The sequence below is a fragment of the Scyliorhinus canicula genome, chromosome 15, assembly GCF_902713615.1.
Source record: "Scyliorhinus canicula chromosome 15, sScyCan1.1, whole genome shotgun sequence".
Taxonomy (NCBI): Eukaryota; Metazoa; Chordata; class Chondrichthyes; order Carcharhiniformes; family Scyliorhinidae; genus Scyliorhinus; species Scyliorhinus canicula.
In genome coordinates this window covers 139,863,748-139,882,628 of record NC_052160.1, presented here as the reverse complement: position 1 = coordinate 139,882,628, position 18,881 = coordinate 139,863,748, and the positions used below count along the sequence as shown (strand labels likewise).

The 18,881-nt window shown below is 45.1% G+C and overlaps 1 protein-coding gene across 1 annotated transcript in view; it reads left to right on the top strand.

Moving 5' to 3' along the window:
- The first annotated feature begins 252 nt into the window (after positions 1 to 252).
- Positions 253 to 18,881, top strand: part of LOC119978187 — a 92,617-nt gene continuing 73,988 nt past the window's right edge. The window contains exons 1-8 of the mRNA XM_038819617.1: positions 253 to 439; positions 836 to 1,001; positions 5,573 to 5,690; positions 5,811 to 5,929; positions 9,753 to 9,952; positions 13,622 to 13,744; positions 16,515 to 16,659; positions 17,904 to 18,002. Of these exons, the coding sequence (XP_038675545.1) occupies positions 384 to 439; positions 836 to 1,001; positions 5,573 to 5,690; positions 5,811 to 5,929; positions 9,753 to 9,952; positions 13,622 to 13,744; positions 16,515 to 16,659; positions 17,904 to 18,002 (1,026 nt within the window). The 5' untranslated portion in view covers positions 253 to 383. The remainder of the gene's footprint in view (positions 440 to 835; positions 1,002 to 5,572; positions 5,691 to 5,810; positions 5,930 to 9,752; positions 9,953 to 13,621; positions 13,745 to 16,514; positions 16,660 to 17,903; positions 18,003 to 18,881) is intronic.

The window sequence follows — 18,881 nt, the reverse complement described above, 5'->3', positions numbered from 1 at the left end:
GGGGCTGTCCATGATTAACCACGTGTTGCTTCTCGCTAAGGTTGCCTCGTGTTATGCATTCTGAGAGCGTTCTCAAAAATGTCATGAGACTAATTGTTCTATTATTACGCAGTTTATCTTATTTCTTATATTGCTTGACCTCAGCCTTTTGTTTGAGGTTAAGAGCTACTTAAATATTTTGATGCTATTTTATTTGTATAAGAATGGAACAAATTTTTAGCTTGAGATATCACGGCCTTCAGCAGTGAAGGTGAGAAGCAAATCATTGATTAGTCACAGGTATAAAAACACCCAGGCTGCGTCCGTCTCCAGCACAATTGAAGAAATTGTGCGAATCACGTCAGCCGGTTACAGTTTTCCACAACCTCACAGCAAGAAGCAACATGAAGTGGTTAATCCTTTCACTGCTCTGCATCCAGCTCTCTGAGTGTCTCCACAGGTTTGTTGTTAAACTAGCAACTGTGTATTTTCATGTACGGAATGATCTGTTTGAGCTGCCGCAGAACAATACTTTTCACTGTACCTCGGTACACGTGACAATAAACCAATCCAAATCCAATCAAATTGATATCAGCCAATGCTTGCACCATTGCATACATCAGGCACCTACTATCTTCCAATAATTTCACAGGATTTGCCCATTCAGGAATTGATTAAGAAAATCCTACCTGTGATCTATTTGAACTTGTTGAGTTTAGTAAAACGCCACATGGATTGACTTACTGTTGCTGCTTTGATGGTGTGTTTGTGAGCTGAGATGTTCAAACCAGAAGGAAGATCAAACGGTATGACTACTTCAGTGATCATCACACCTATTCACTCTTTATCATTTCAGAATGCCTTTACACAGGGGAAAGTCTATGCGAGACGTCCTGGAGGAGCGCGGGGAGCTGAAGCATTTCCTAGAAACTCACAGGTACGATCCAGCCTTGAAATACCGAGCGTTGTTCCCAGATTTACCAGCTCAGATGGGAAATGAACCACTTCTGAATTCCTTGAATGTAAGTATGAAGACATTCCACTTTAGAAAGAATTAAAACACCTATGGTTACTTCATATGTCAAAGGGAATGTGTTTCAGCAGAGGCTGAGTATCCTCCACATCTAGCTATTCAGGGGGCCTCAGAGCCAGGGACACGGTTCAATTCCGACCTTGGATTACTGTCTGTGTGGAATTTGCACGTTGTCCCCGTGTCTGTGTGGGTTTCCTCCGGGTGCTCCAGTTTCCTCCCCACAGTCCAAAGGAATGCAGGTTAGCTGGAGTGGCCGTGCAAAATTGCCTCTTTGTGTCTAGGGATGTGCAGATTAGAGCGGGGGAGGGTTGGGAGGGTGGAGGGGGGGGGGGGGGGGGGGGGGAGAGTGGGCCTGGGTAAGGTGCTCTTTTAGTGGTTCGATGGTTCTACTTTGTGTCTATCTTTATGGCAGAGAACTTAGCGAACCTCCCAAAGATATTTGAAAATGATGAGGTAAGTCACCGGGCCAGATGGTCTACATCCTAGAGTCTTAAAAGAATTGGGAGCACAGGTTGCAGGTTCATTAGCTATAATCGTCCTAAGTTTCATCAACTCTGGAAAGGTTCCAGCAGTCTGGAAAATAGCTGCTGCAACAGATCTAATTCAATAACAGGGCAAGGTGGGAAGCAGGAAACTGGGCCAGTGGGTCTAACTGATGTCTGTGTTACGGAAGTGTCAGAATCCATTATTAAGGAGGTGACATGTAAATCAGGAATTGATCAGGCAAAGCCAATATGGTTCTGTGAAAGGGAAATCATGGTTAACTGATCTATCAGAGTTTTTTGACAATATAATATTCAAAGTGGTTAAAGGGGGATTTCTGAAAGGTATTTGATAAGGTACCACCTCGAAGCTCACTGAACAAAATAAGAGCACATGGTGGAGGGGATAACATATCGGCGTGGATGGAGGATTGGTTGCAAACAGGAAGCAGAGAGCGGGGATAAATGGGTCTTAACAAAGAACAAAGAACAATACAGCAAAGGAACAGGCCCTTCGGCCCTCCAAGCCTGTACTTTGGCCAAAACCCTCAGTCTTGTTCAGATTGATAAACTGGAATTAGCGGAAGACCAGAGGGACCAGTGCTGGATCCTCAACTATTCACAATTTACATCAATGGTTTGATGAAGTGCCCGAGTGTATAAGGGCTAAATGTGCTGATGACACCTCGGTAGGAAGGACAGTAACGTGTCTGCAAATGGACGGAGCAGGTTAATTGAGTGGGCAAGAGTTTGACAGGTGAGTATAATGCGGGAAATGGCAGGAAGATTAGAAAAGCGGAGTACTATTTAAATGGAGAGAGTTTGCATAACTCAGTGGTACAGGGAGACCTGGGCATCTCGGTACATGAATCGTATTAGCCTGAATTTCACACTCACCCACCAGCAGGTTTTAGACAGGGGGATAGGTGTGAAACAGCGTGAGTGTGCTTCCCGCTAAGCTCCCCCCTTCGTCCCATCCTTTCAGTGATTTTATGCTGGGTTATGGGAGAAGCCCCAAAATAATTGAGTTTAGGCCTTGCGTGGGTAGGTGGGGGCCTTCAATAGAACCCCCTTTCTAACGTTGGGCACGCCCACCCCCTTAAGGTTCGTGGCCAGTGGACCTTTCTCCCCCCCCCCCCCCCCACGGTCTCTCCCCCAACACCCCAATCCCCCACTGTCCAGCCGCCTGGGCCTCCCAATGCTCCCCCACTGTGAGAGCCTGGAAAAGCACCTTTACCTGCACTCCTGGGAGAAAGGCCCACAGGCAACACCTGTAATTCCACTTGTGTCCACTTCATCTTCTGGCGCTGCAGGGCCAAGAGAGCTGCCAGCCAATCGGGTTAGACGACAAATCCCGAAGGCGGGACTTCCTTATGAGTGAAGGGCATTGGGAAATCTCACAATCTGTAAAATCCTGGCCATAAAGTCAATCTATGGGCATAGCCAATGATTAGAACATAGAACATAGAACACTACAGCGCAGTACGGGCCCTTCGGCCCTCGATGTTGCGCCGACCTGTGAAACCATCTGAAGCCTATCTGACCTACACTATTCCATTTTCATCCATATGTCTATCCAGTGACCACTTAAATACCCTTAAAGTTGGCGAGTCTACTACTATTGCAGGCAGGGCGTTCCACACCCCTACTACTCTCTGAGAAAAGAAACTGCCTCTGACATCTGTCCTATATCTCTCACCCCTCAATTTAAAGCTATGTCCCCTCGTGTTGGTCATCACCATCCGAGGAAAAAGACTCTCACTGTCCACCCTATCTAACCCTCTGACTATCTTATATGTCTCTATTAAGTCACCTCTCAGCCTTCTCCTCTCTAACGAAAACAACCTCAATTCCCTGAGCCTTTCCTCGTAAGACCTTCCCTCCATACCAGGCAACATCCTAGTAAATCTCCTCTGAACCCTTTCCAAAGCTTCCACATCCTTCCTATAATGTGGTGACCAGAACTGCACGCAGTACTCCAGGTGTGGCCGCACCAGAGTTATGTACAGCTGCAGCATGACCTTGTGGCTCCGAAACTCAATCCCCCTGCTTATAAAGGCTAGCACACCATGTGCCTTCTTAACAGCCCTATTAACCTGGGTGGCAACTTTCAGGGATTTATGTACCTGGATGCCGAGATCTCTCTGTTCATCTACACTACCAAGAATCTTGCCATTAGCCCAGTACTCTGCATTCCTGTTACTCCTTCCAAAGTGAACCACCTCACACCTTTCCGCATTAAACTCCATCTGCCACCTCTCAGCCCAGCTCTGCAGCTTATCTATGTCCCTCTGTATCCTATAACATCCTTCAGCACTATCCACAACTCCACCGACCTTCGTGTCATCTGCAAATTTACTAACCCATCCTTCTACACCCTCTTCCAGGTCATTTATAAAAATTACAAACAGCAGTGGCCCCAAAACAGATCCTTGCGGTACACCACTAGTAACTGAACTCCAGGATGAACATTTGCCATCAACCACCACCCTCTGTCTTCTTTCAGCTAGCCAATTACTGATCCAAACCGCTAAATCACCTTCAATTCCATACTTCCTTATTTTCTGCAATAGCCTACCGTGGGGAACCTTATCAAACGCCTTACTGAAATCCATATACACCACATCAACAGCTTTACCCTGATCCACCTGTTTTGTCACCTTCTCAAAAAACTCAATAAGGTTTGTGAGACATGACCTACCCTTCACAAAACCGTGTTGAGTATCGCTAATCAACTTGTTCTTTTCAAGATGATTATAAACCCTATCTCTTATAACCTTTTCCAACATTTTACCCACAACCGAAGTAAGGCTCACAGGTCTATAATTACCAGGGTTGTCTCTACTCCCCTTCTTGAACAAGGGGACAACATTTGCTATCCTCCAGTCTTCCGGCACTATTCCTGTCGACAAAGACGACATAAAGATCAAGGACAAAGGCTCAGCAATCTCCTCCCTGGCTTCCCAGAGAATCCTAGGATAAATCCCATCTGGCCCAGGGGACTTGTCTATTTTGACATTTTCTAAAATTGCTAACACCTCCTCCTTTTGAACCTCAATTCCATCTAGCCTGGTCGACTGAACCTGAGTGTTCTCCTCGACAACATTGTCTTTCTCCAGTGTAAACACTGACGAAAAATATCCATTTAATGCTTCCCCTATCTCCTCTGATTCCACACACAACTTTCCACTACTATCCTTGATTGGCCCTAATCTTACTCGAGTCATTCTTTTGTTCCTGATATACCTATAGAAAGCCTTAGGGTTTTCCTTGATCCTATCCGCCAACGACTTTTCGTGTCCTCTCCTCGCTCTTCTTAACTCTCCCTTTAGGTCCTTCCTGGCTAACTTGTAACTCTCAAGTGCCCTAACTGAGCCTTCATGTCTCATCCTAACATAAGCCTTCTTCTTCCTCTTGACAAGTGCTTCAACTTCCTTAGTAAACCACGGCTCCCTTGCTCGACAACTTCCTCCCTGCCTGACAGGTACATACTTATCAAGGAAAGCAAATAGAATGTTGATTTTTATCAGAGGTAGTGAGATACCGCCCACACCTGCTCACTGCCGGCTGGAACAGCGCGGGAATGCTGGAGGAGGCGGCCTGTGGGCGGGGGGGTGGAGGGGGGGGCTCAAAGGGGGTCTGGCCCGCGATCGTGCATGCGCAGATTGGCGCCGGCCAACCTGCGCATACACGGGTGACGTCATTTACGCGGCGGCGCATTTACGCGGCGCCAAGGCCCGACGCGCGTAAATGATGCGGCGCCGCTCCTAGCCCCCCCGGGGTTGGGAGAATAGGGGGCGAGGAGCGGCCTCCGACGCCAGAGTGAAACACTCCGATTTTCACTCTGCCGTCGGGACTTAGTCTCCCGATGGGAGAATCTCACCCTCCATCTCCACATTCACCATGGTACCACAGGCAGGTACCACAAAGCTTGATCATCACTTTGATAAGCGCAAGAGCTCATCAGAAAATGAACTGTTTTGGTGTTTTTTATGGAGATCTTTGGTTTCAGCTCTGGTCGTTAGCCTTGAATTCATGGAAATAAAATCCTGTTCTTGTTTTTCAAATCACTGTTTAGACCTACTACTACGGATCCATTACTGTGGGTACCCCACCCCAGAGCTTCACTGTCCTGTTTGATACTGGTTCATCCAACCTTTGGGTCCCATCAGTTTACTGTTACAGTACATCATGTGGTAAGTGAAGATAACACGTGATTACTTGATTAGAGCATGTTTTTAAAATTCAAACTCAAATGACTTTCTATTGGACCTAAATTCTGAAGTAATAGGTGATGATTCCTTTATCTCTTTCAGATAACCATCCAAAATTTGATCCCTCTCAATCCTCAACATTCAGTTCAAATGGAAAAAAGTTCAGTATATCTTATGGCTCTGGCAGTCTATCTGGATATTTTGGATATGATACAGTGAATGTAAGTAGTGAACAATACGTTACCAATATGCATTGAGCACCTCATCTCCAAGTTACCCCTGGACATCAGTTTTGCAATGATTTTGTCTCAATGTTCAGTCTTCAATGTGTATTAGCGTCATCCCATGTTAATTGAATAAAGTAACATTCATAGAACCATAGAATCCCTACGGTGTAGAAGGAGGCCATTCAGCCCATTGAGTCTGCACCGATACTTCGAAAGGGTACCTACCTAGTCCCAATTCCACATCCCCGTGACCTCACCTAACCTTTGGACACTTAGGAGCAATTTAGTATGGCCAATACACCCAACCTGCATTTCTTCATACAGCATTGTACTGTCAGTGTTATGGTCCAGGGTTTAGAGAACCCCAAAGTGTATCATGGAATTCCCCTGACCCACAACTTTTAATAGATTGTGGTATGGGGAGCACATGGCCCACTCTACAGGTGTGGTACAGCAGAAATGGAGAAGTATTTTTTAAAGCAAAACAATGTTTATTCTATGAACTCAAATTAACCTTTTTAAAACATACAGTGAACATCTTAGCAACCATTAATTCAAATACAACCCCCAAAGAATACAACACTAAGTAATCCTTAATAACTTCCCAAACAACATCCAGAAGACAAAAGAAACATCTTTTAACAGAAGCACATTATGTTTACGTTCACTATTGAGAACATTTATAATTCTGAATTCACCAAATGATCAAGAGATAGCCTTTTCATGGCAGAGAGAACAGCAGTACACCTGCTTTGTCTGGCTTCAGCTCCAACACTGAAAACGAAACTAAAACACACCCTGCAGCGCCCAGCTCCACCCACTCTCTGACATCACTGCAGTAAGAAACACCCATTTCTTAAAGATACTCTCACTGCAGATATTTATATACACATCCATTTATAAACACCTATTTCTTAAAGATACTCTCACATGACAACAGTCCAAAAGAAGGAAAGGCTTACATTTATATACCACCTTTCAAGAACTCAGAGCATATCCCAAAGTGTCTTAAAATAATGAAGTAATGTCATAAAGTAAAAGCAGCACTCAATACACAGACAGCAAGCTCCCATAAACAGCAACACGATAATAACTGGGTACTTTCCTTTGTGAAGTTGATTGAAGGTTAATATTATCCAAGGCACCAGGGAGTTCTCCCAAGCTGTTCGTAGGTGTGAAGAGGATGTTTTCTCCTGGCTGGTGAGTCTAGTGACAGGAGACGCAGTCTCAGAATAAGGGGCAGGCAGCCACTGAAGACTCTACCCCAGAGGGTTGTGGAAGCTCAGTCACAGAGCGTGTTCGAGACAGGAATCAACAGATTAGATACGAATGACATCACGGGATGTAGGAATATTGGGGAAGTGGTGGGAAAGGTAAATGATCAATCGCAATTTAATTGAATGGTAGAGCAGGTTCAATGGGCCGAATGGACTGCTCCTTCTCCCAATTCCAAAGTTCCTATGTTCTTCAACGTGGTGCCAAGCTGTCTTTTACATCAATTGAGAGAACAGACTGGCTCTTGTCTCATTCAAGAAATGGCACCTCCAACAGCAAATTCCTCCTTCAGTACTGGGCCAGAGCACCAGGCCAAATCTTTGTGCTGGATTGCTGGAGGGGAACTTAAACTCACAACCCTCTAACTGAGAGGCCCGACTGTTACGACCTGAGGCACCACAAAGACTGGTTGCAAAATGCACCTGAAGTACAATGTCACAGAAATTGGAACAGTGTTCATTTTAGACATTCACCCAAACCAGGAAACAATTTCCACTTATTGGGGGTTCCGGCAGCAGTCCTAAGCTGAGGACGAGGGGGGAGTTTAATTTTGACAGCCCTAATTTCTCTTCTCACCACCCGAACATAATCAGATAGGTGTTTTTGTTTTTTGATTTCCCCTTTTGTAAATAGTGGTATGTTTCCCAACTCCTCGGTTTTGGTGAGATTCAACGTCTACTCATAGCCCCACAGCAAACCCGACATAGGGTGAACTCAAAGGGATTTGTTCATTTTACACACACTCAAAACGAGGGAGGGGATGTCGCTATCTAGCCCCCGGTACATTCATACAATAAAAGAGGGATGAGGAGAAGAAAGAGATACAGGGTAAAGACAACAGAGAAGGTGAGAATTATTGTTTCACTAAGTCCAATTTCAGAATCAAAGTCCAATGGTGTACACTTTCACAGGGTCGGCAGGTTGAAACCAGATGCTGGATAATAGACTTTTCCAGTAACGATGCCTACCATGATGGGAATAGGCACATAAAGATGGTTCAGTCTTGTGGCACTTGTACAGTTCGGACGTTCCTGTGGAAACAAGACATGGACATGGTGTTGTTTGGCTGATAGAAGATAGCAGATTGCCTTTGCAGATCCACAAGGCAGGATAGTTGGTTCTCCCAGAAAGGGAGGATGTGGGGTGTGGAGAAGGCACCATTTAATATGACTCTCCCTTCTCCACCTTGGTTTAGATAAGGGGTGTACAATTTTTTGCCTAGATTCTTGAAATGGTCAACGTTTCAACCATTAATAATTTCAAAGGCGATTTCAGCGTTCTTGGTCCCATTAGTCAGGTAGTCTCCATTGGCTAGTTGAGGCCTTAGAAATGCAAATTACCTTTATACAATCACTTTGGAGTTTAGTGTCTGCATGCAAAAACAGGGTTTAGATGCCTACAGAGGTGGTGAGACTGTAGTTGTTGTGAATGTCAGGAAGTTCCTAGTGTTTGAGTCATAGCCAGCAATGGCTTCCGTCATTGTAAAGCCTTTTTCCAGTTTTAAAGATTTTAGCAATTAACCATTCTGATTTATATAGATACATTTTATATTTAAAAAATATAGAATGAGACCTTAGCTCCAGGATAGTAATGTAACTCTCTATCCTGTAATAAAGTTTCACTATTCATCAGAGTTCAATGTATTTTCAGTTCACTAACTAATATTTTAAATTAAGGCTACAATACGCATTGAGCTTAATTTTCATAATTATTTTCATTGGTAGTTTCATAGCACAATGTACTTGTGTAAAAGTATGTGTTGCAGTCTGCAATGTAACTGGGTAACGTATGGGTGGGCCGTATCACAGTCAACTGATTTAAACCAACATCGCCGGTTAAACAAAAAGAAAACTAGAACATTACTCAGCTTAGCTCACCCATCCAAAGCCAAACCTTCTTCAACTGACCAGGTAATATACTTCTGAGATAAAAGCAAAAAGCTGCAGCTGCTGGAACTCTGAAATGAAAACAGAAAATGCTGGATAAACTCAGCAGGTCTGGCAGCGTCTGTGCAGAGAGACACAGAGTTAACGCTTCCGGTCGAATTGACTGTTCTACAGAACAGGACCCGAAAGGTTAACTCTGATTCTCTCTCCACAGGTGCTCCCAGGCCTGCTGAGTTGATCCAGCGTTTTCTGTTTTTATTTGATATTGTTATTAGTATAATTGTGTGCCCTGGATTCTCAGCTGCTGTGTCACAAGGCAGTAAATGATGTTCCAGATTTCATTCCCCCTTCCGTATTGACTATTCAGTCTGATTCTGAGCCATATGGGAAGATGGAGAATGGAAGAGTAAAATTAGAACAAATGAAATGTGCCCCATGTTTGTGTTGCAGAATAGCATCGCTGTGCAAGTTAATGCCTCTCTTCTCGATTAGAAGTGATCTCGCCTTGTGAGCAATTTGAGCGAGGCACAAATTGCCAAAACTATATTGAGAAGGGGTCAGTCAGCAGGCTAATGGATGGAGTCAATTGTCAGCTCGGTCACACAGTGCTTCTGCAATCAATCCACTATTTTTCTTTCTATTTTCTCCTTCCCAAGGTTGCCGGCATATCGATTCCACATCAAGAGTTGGGCCTGAGTGAAATTGAACCAGGAAGTAATTTTGGATATGCTCCATTTGATGGGATTCTTGGTCTGGCATACCCAGCGCTCGCAAACGGTGGAGCTACGCCTGTGTTTGACAACATGATAAACGACAACCTAGTGGAACAGCCTCTGTTTTCTGTGTATTTGAAGAGGTAAAATATAATAGTTAGGGACCAATAGATTAAGATGCCTTCAATAGCATTTCACGGATTAATGGCAGTTTCGGCCGATACCGATGGGTAGGAACCACAGAACCACAGAAAGGTTACTGCGCAGGAAGAGGCCATTCAGCCCATCGTCTCTGTTCCGGCCAAAAACGAGAAAAAAGAAACCAGCCGCTCATTTTAATCCCACCTCAATTAAGTCACCGTGTAGCCTCCTCTGTTCGAAGGAAAACTCTAGCCTGTCCAATCTCTCCTCGCAAGTTTCAGACCCCGGCAACATCCCCGGAAATATCCTCTGGAATCTCTCCGGAGCGATCATGTCCTTCCTGTGATGTGGTGACCAGAACTGGACAGACAACTCCAGCTGTGGCCAAACCAGCTTTTTATACAATTCCAGCGTTACATCCCTGCTTTTGTATTCAATCCCTCGCCCAATAAAGGGAAGCATTCCATAGGCTGTCTTGACCTTGTCCACCTGTCCCGCAGAGATAGAGAATTTTCAGTTTGTACCTTCTTGAGCCCTCAAAAGGGAATCACAAATATAAGTGGCTGTCTGCTCAGTATGAAACTCCCGTGCACCTTAGCAACACAGTCTGTATCGTCTGCTTGATCTCCTTGTGTCCAATTACAAAATACCGCTAAGTAAAACATCCATTTGTAGGGCGAAAAATTGGGGCTACTGATAAGAATATAGCACGTCCTGGCTGAAAAGGGAGTTTTGGCTGTACACCGAGTACATGCAAAAACATGGAGGCCGAAGAAATTGAGTTGTTTTATACGCCAGTTCAACATATAGTCCCTGACCGAGACTATTAAGAAGGAATAGAAGTAGCCATAGGCCATACAGCCCCTTTAGCTTGTTCCACCATTAAATAAGATCATTGCTGATTCAATGACATCATTGCTGATTCAATTACATCATTGCTGATTCAATAAAATCATTGCTGATTCAATGACATAATTGCAGATTCAATGATATAATTGCTGATTCAATGACATCATTGCTGATTCAATAAAATCATTGCTGATTCAATGACATAATTGCTGATTCAATAAGATCATTGCTGATTCAATAAGATCATTGCTGATCTTTGGCCTCAGCTCCACATTCCCGCCAATCCCCATATCCCATGATTCCCTTGGAGTTCAATCATGTATCGATCTCAGCCATGAATATATTCAACGGCAGAATATCCACAGCTGCCTGGGGCAACAGAATTCTGTCAATTTGCAAACTTTTGAGTGAACATTTAATGGGCAGAATTTTCCGGTATTAGTGTGGGTCTCGACGGGAAAACTAGGGAGAATCCCGCTAGCACTGTTGGTGAGAAAACTCGCCGTGTATTCAACCTCTTCAAGGGAATTTTTCCCCCCCACAAGTTTCAAACCTTGCCCATGGCGACCTGCCTCTGATTCGCTCACCCCACCACCTCCTAATCTCTGCCCTCAGTGGGGCTCACTATTTAAATGGCTCCCCAGCACTCGTTCCAAGCTCAATCGGGGGGCAGTGGGGGGGGGGGGGGGGTCTCACAGAAAGACTGCACCGTAATTCACCGAGGGAGCCCTCAGCAAGCTTCTGGATAGGGTCTAGCAGAGGGGGAAACCCTTGACCCTTGATCAGGCAGACGTCCTGGACTCGAAGGGAAGTGGATCGATAGGAGTGCAACCTGGGGACTTCCACCCAGCAGACCCTGTGAGTAACACCCCTCCAACTCGCACGTCAACGAGGGCCAAACCCGTGCTCCCCAAAAGCCTAGGAACCAGTGAGGGTTCAGGCCTTCAAGGTCCCAGCCCCCCAGGGGACGCCCGCCAAGGTCACCTCTGGCAATAAGGCCTGGCAGTCAGCAGGCCGCCTCAGCCTCAGCTGTGGATACCGGGGATACACCGAGGCACAGCGGGAGTGTGAGGAAGAGTAAGAAACTGTCAGCCTGGTGTGGGCACAGGTGAATCGAGGGCGCTATTAGAGAAAAGGCATCATTGTAATAGCCAGCTCGCATTAAAAATCATTTTGATCACCCATAAAATGCCACCACACTGTCATGTCATGGTGCCCTGCTCCGCAAACCCCAACGCAAACTCCCCGCTTCCTCCCTGTGCAGTGAGAGAATGGCAATGCTCTGTCTCTCCCATCTCCCAGGCTGATGATGCAGGGATGTCACACCGCTCTCGGCACAGCCCCCCCCCCCCCCCCCCCCCCCCCCCCCCCAGCTCCAAGCACTATCCATAAAAGATACCCCACCCCTCCCCAGACACACATATACACACATACACACCTCTCCTGTCTGCCAGAATACTCTTGTTATGAGGATTCGAGGGGCTGAAAATGTGTGAGAGTCTGTCCACCTCGCCTGTAGGTGCAGTAACACCTCGGGACCCCTGACCTTGGCGGAGGCAGTAGCAGCTGCGATGTGTCATTCCGCCTCTCTGGGGCCCCAGGTCACCCCGTTCAGTGGCTGGTTGCGACCAGCTCTCTGTCAGGCAGAAGTCAGAGATTTGACTGAGGGAACGAGGAGCATCGCCCTGTCCTCGCTGCACGGCATCATCATCCCCCTGCAGTTTCCAGCCAGTCGCTTTAACACCCTGCCCGTGAATGGTGTATCCATAGCGATGCTACAGTGTCACGTGGGGCACAGAGCAGCAGATTAACAATGATGTGGGATACCCTCTGGGGCTGTGTTGGAGGGCTCACTCCAAACAGTCTAAACACTGAAACTGCATCCAGAGCAAACAAATTACCCGCTCGACCAGCGCGCAGGGTGACGCATGAGCCTCACTGTCGCGAGTCAGAGCGGGTGTTTGGGTTCTCCACACTGACGTCATCCCCCACCTCCTGAGGGGGTACAGTTTGTCCCCAACAAGCCGTCCTTCCAGCCACTGCTCGCCCTCAGAAATGGCTGGGATCTGCAAGCCTCCCGGGATGGAGGTTTCATGGATGCTCCAAGGGAAACGGGCACACACCTACATAGCCGTTCCACACCCTCCGAGCATTGAGTGGGAAGACTTGCAGTTTCCAAGTGGCACTCCATTCTGCCATGGGGAACGCAGAGATAGGTGACTGCAGTCAATGGCGCCCTGCACTTCGGACAGGCCAGCTCTGCAGGTGAAGCCCATGGTCCTGGCATCCTGGAGCGTCCGGTTCCGGTCAAAGTTGGTGAGCATGTGGGCCCTGGCAAATAGCGCATCTGTGACCTCCCTTATGCACTTGTGTGTGGCGGCCTGGGAGATGCTGCATAGGTCACCCATGCAGCCCAGAAATGAGCTGCAGTCACAAAGGTTCAGAGCGGTAGTTTCTTTCAGGGCCACAGGCAATGGGTAACCTCCCAGTCCATCTGGTGCCAACCCTTGCAGCACCTGGCACAGTTGGTCTACCCCTCGGAACAGATGCCGTCTTCTCTGGCATTGGACCTCTGACATCTGGAGATGGGGAATTCTCTGGCGGTAAACCCATGGCCGCGTTTCCTGATCCTTGTGGGATTCATTGCGCGTGTTGCCATTTTCACTGCTGGCTAAAACAGGCTCAGAATTCCACCCAATGTTTCAGAGGGTTGGGGAAGAGGGAAACGAGTTTCAGTCAGGAGTTAGAAAGTAACTAAGGGGGAGAGTTGTATTGGACTATGAAATGCATTAAGTGACCCTGAAATATTTCATTTATTCCAGGAATTCAAATAGCCGAGATGGAGGTGAAGTGATATTTGGTGGAATCGACTATAGCCTTTACTCAGGTCAGATTACCTGGGTGCCACTTATTCAAGAAGTGTTCTGGAGCATTGCCATGCAAGGGTGAGTGAGAAACAAATGATACAGTAACAATACAGTTGAACATATACCCTCTCAGCAGACTGGTCCTGGGTGCAAATCCCTTGAAGGATTACAGCACATTTCTGTAATGAGATTACCATTCAAAAGTAAAAAGAATCTTTTACTGACACTCCATCATAAAATTCTGACTTTGAAGTAATGATGTGCAGATATTAGCACAAATGCATCAAATATTCGTATGAATTCCTTTTGTCTGCTATTTTAATGGACATTCAACCTTTGAAATAAACAGATTGCTTGTTGATGAAGGGTTTGATTCTGCAAACAGGAAATGGATTGTTGTTCTGCATACTGAATAATTGAAGTGTAATTTTGTTGTTGTTGCTGCTGCTACGACACCCTGGACGAATGTGCGGTCAATACCAGCCCTACAGGTCCCAGTGTCCCAACACAATGTATTGACCAATAAGTTATATAAAGTTTCAGAGATCTTTGCCGCTTGATTGCTTCAACGACTTACAGGCAGATTTGTAAGTGAAACACAAAACTGTTTATTTATAACAAAAATCGAGATAAGGCACGCAATAATTATAATAGGACAATGGCCAGCTCATCCACTACTCCCACATTTTCCATCCCACCCTCCAACCAAACACACACAAGACAGACACACACAGAGGGAGGGGGAGAGGTAAAAATAATGGGAATTAAAATCTGAAATGGAAGATATGTGTCCTTGCTTCGGATAATAATAATCTTTTATTGTCACAGTATGATGTTACTGTGAAAAGCCCCTAGTCGCCACATTCAGGCGCTTGATCGGGTAATCTGGAACGGGAATTGAACCCGCGATGCTGGCTTTGTTCTGCATTACAAACCAGCCATCTAGCCCACTGTGCTAAACCAACCCATTACAGCAATAAACAGTCTTTCCAGGATGCAGAATGAGTGAAACCAGTGGTTGGATTACTAATGAGGATCTTCTTCCAGTAAAATTCAGTCAGAACTCCCAGGCTTCAGAATTCCCTGTGGGGAGTCACTATCACCTTTATTAACCCCAAAAGAATAGCCTCAAGTCTGTGTAATTCGTATTTATGTTCAACTCCCCCGGTATGTCTAAAAACCTTTCTAAGTTAAGAGCAGAGCTCCCCACACGAGAATTCAAAAAGAGTTTTGAAACAACTGACCCTGCCTGCAGTTGGTGCTGGACTGGATTTTCTTTGCAGCTCAAACTGGCTGTGCAGAGAGAAAAGTCTTTCCCCTGGACCTTCAGAAATAATCGATCAGGTGAGAGAGAAATGAGAGCTGTGAGCCTCCAGCTTCCGTACAAAATGAAACTAAACCCTGGAAACTGAGTCTCACAGAGGAAAGAACACTCCAGAATGGTCAGCACAAATCTGAAGTAGCTCATTTGCCGCCTGCCAAGTCCATCAAGAGGTGACATCACTAATGTCAGACCAAACAGCACATCCTGCTGGAGGGCCCTGTTATTTTAAAATTAAAGGTAAAGTCCATCTTAACGGCATAGGACTCATTAATTGGCCAGGCAAAAAAATTGAAAAGACAACAAGGGACAGATGGGGATTAACAGTAGGTTCCTTACACTGCCTTATTCTACACATTGCTTGAGATTTAATTCTAGACCTGGAGGAATTTGTGGCAAAATAGAATCACCATTCATCACCACAAGCCCACCCTTTTTAAATCAAACTCAATCCCATAAACTCAAGTTTTCATCCCAGCCTGAAATCTCTTCCACCTGAAATGCATCTTGCTGTGTCTTGAAGCCAATTATACTTCTATTACTTCTTGAATAACTTACTGCGCAAGATTGCATTCAATAAATCTTTATTATTTTCCCTCTCTCTCCCAACTTCCCAAATTCTATCTCAACTCTTCAGCATAATGAACAATTTGCTCAAATTAACTGTGTAATTGACGAGCATGAACTAAGGAGAAACCACTTTTCAATTTTCATCATTAAGAACTTTGGGGAATGATTCCTTTGCAGATTTTGAGTTTTTCTGTAATTTGATGATTTTATAGCGATTTCAGTGCTCAATAACAGCACAAGAGTTCCGCGAATGTCAATATTTCTTCCAGTTCTTTATTCCATTTTACCTAAGCGAAAGATCAAATTACGTACTTTTATTAATTTGTGGAGGAATTGTGTTTCATATTAAGTTTAAATCGCTTGAAAGTCCTATCTTGGTTGCCTGTGTGAAATAATTTTGGGCAGTCTTTGTCAGACACCTTTGAGAGTACGAATAAAGGGCACAAAACACGTCCTCAATTTGCCTTTCACTCAGAAAAGCTACAGGCCGGAATTCTCCAGCCGTTGCATGTCACTTTTCCCACTGGCAGCGCACCCCTTCCCAGCCCCCAGGTTTGCCGGCAGAATGAGGTGGTTTCAATGTGAAATCCCCCTGACATGCAGCGGGGAGACAGAATCCCGCAGCCAGCGAAGGGTGCGCGGCTGAGAAACACCTGGTTGGGCAACCGAAGAATCCAGCCCATAATGATGGTTCGCAAGGGAAGTGGAAAATATATTAACCTGCACAGTCTTTCGTGAGATGTGCTCAACAGGATGGGGAAAGTGGAAATCATTTGGAGGGGGTGTGGGGCTAATTGGACAGTTCTATCAAAGACGCGGAAAAAGCGTGGTGGACTAAATTGCCTCTTTCTGTGCTGTATCATTCTGGTATAATTCTATGATTGTAAGTACTGCTCAACCGCACTGCAGCCCTGTTTTTGCTACAAGAACTATCATCAATGCAATTCTTCTTTTCAGTGTGCTTATCAATGGCCGAAGTGCCTTCTGTTCCCAAGGGTGCCAAGCGACAATCGACACTGGAACCTCCCGAATCACTGTTCCACATCAGTACTTCACTACATTGTTGCAGGAAATTGGTGCGGATCAGGATCCGAGTAATGAGGTAAGCTGTTGTAACAAATACCAACTAATTCTGGACTGGCAGCACAATTGGGAATGTTGTACCATGCTGACAGTGGAAGGGCTGCAAATCACTAGATGTAATCAATAATTAATGTTTATCTGGTCACGTTTGTCACCATAAAATAATATTTCAATAATTAATGAAAGTGTTTCCCAAGCTTGACAGGTGCCACTCCACATCAGGTGTGGCTCACCAGGTGTCTCTGCCACCCTCACCACCAGCCATTAGCCTGTTTGAAAGGATTTGCAGGTTGTTGCTCCAGCTGTTTGACCGCATTGTGAACGCAACCTCCTTGGCCGTCAAGTTCTGGGGTGGGACCCAGACCGGGAACTTTTGGTTCAAAGGCAGGGTCATTAGCCACTGCACCACAGGGCCATGAAAATGGTCAATGACATATATTTCCAAACAGCATGGATCCTGTTTTAAGGATTAATATTGTCTCACGGCACTTAAAGTAAAATGGGATGACACAGAGGATTAGGTGTCTACGTATTCAGTTCTGCGAATATAGATTCAAATTCGATTCAAAATGACAGAACTAAAGTTTCTTCTCTCTGGCAGTTGGAAGGACCTTAAGGAAAATGAGGTGAAACTTCAATTCCCTGAACATCTGCCTCAGTAACAATGGGCTCCCGAGTACAAAGAACTCAAATGTCATGTGTGGTAGGAAATGGGGCCAATAACATTGATGTAATAGGGAGTGTTCATCTTTGGTTCTAGTTAAGGTGCAATTCAGTATAGTGCGAGCTTCATTGTTTAATTTACATGATGCCAAACACACTGCTGGGTATCTTGATGCTCAAAATGGGTGTCATAAAGAGAAATGTTTGATTTCAAAGTGCTTGGTCATAAACCTCGAGGACTATAAGTTGTAGTTTAAAAAAATCTTTATGATTTTATTTCAATTTGATACTTCGGATTCCATCCAACCCATAGAAGCTCATTCACCAAGGAACCAGTTGTCATGACAGCAACATCTTGAAACCAGTTTTCCTACGTTAGATTATTACTCGAGTACCTCGATCTGCATAGTTATGTTCATGCAATCTGAAGAGAATATATAGTGGGGGGCCCTGAAGTGTAGCATTAGCACCATTTCAAACTTGAGTTTGATAATTCATTTGGCAGATTGTTTGTGAAAAACATGTTATGTCTCATGCTATTAATTTTCCATTTGTATCAATCATATGTGACTTTTCAGTGTCATCTGCTCTATTCAACAGTATCTTGTGAACTGTGACAACGTCCCAAACATGCCTACTTTGACCTTTGTGATCAATGGGGTTGAGTTCCCAATTCCTTCATCAGTATACATCCTTCGGGTATGTATGTACTTCAAACAACTTGTATTTATATAGCCCCTTTGATGTCATCAAATGTCCCTTGTGTTGTGTTTTGTGATGTATGCATTGGAATGATGTATACAGAACATATCGTTGATTAACTATGAAGGTAATTTATTAATAAACACGTGGAAAAGATAACTGTGGAACTCCAATACAGACTATGGCTGCTAAATGAATGCAGTGAATTCTCCTGGAGCTACTCTGAGTGTGACCACCTCTTGTACGTCTTACTACCAACTGGCGGGTGTCTTGAGTCACGTGATAGATCCCTATCGCCACCAGCTGGTTGGAGGTTGCACTGCTAACTATATATAGGGCTGTGCACAGGCATATCACCACAGGTAGGTGTGTAAATGGCAGCGCATGGTGATATTTAGAAAGATGGCCAAATGTTATAGTCAAAGAAATAGGTTTTTAAGTAGAGTCTTAAAGAAGGGAAAAGAGGTGGAGAGGTTGAAGAAGGGAAATGCTGGGCTCAGGGCCTAGGCAACTGAGGGCACAGCCAGAAATGGTGGAGCGGTTATAACCAGAGGTGTTCAAGTGGACAACAAAAACAAGTCGCGGTGGATTAGTTTCCCTGTCACTAGGTAAAGGTGGGTCAGAATGGTCCCACGCTAGATGTTTGGCTGCTGTTTATGGACTAACATTAGGGGAAAGGAGAATGATGTTTTTCTGCTTTAACTCACTTCACCATCCTCATCTCTCCCATACTCTCATCTCTCTCTAATTTTTCATTTTTGTGCGCGTACTGTTTGTTGCACGTTATGGTCTGATCCAGATTGGTGTCGAGCTGTGCAACCAAACAACGCACAGCTTAGAGGGAACATTGGCTCCATGCTGTAATTTCTCAGCCAA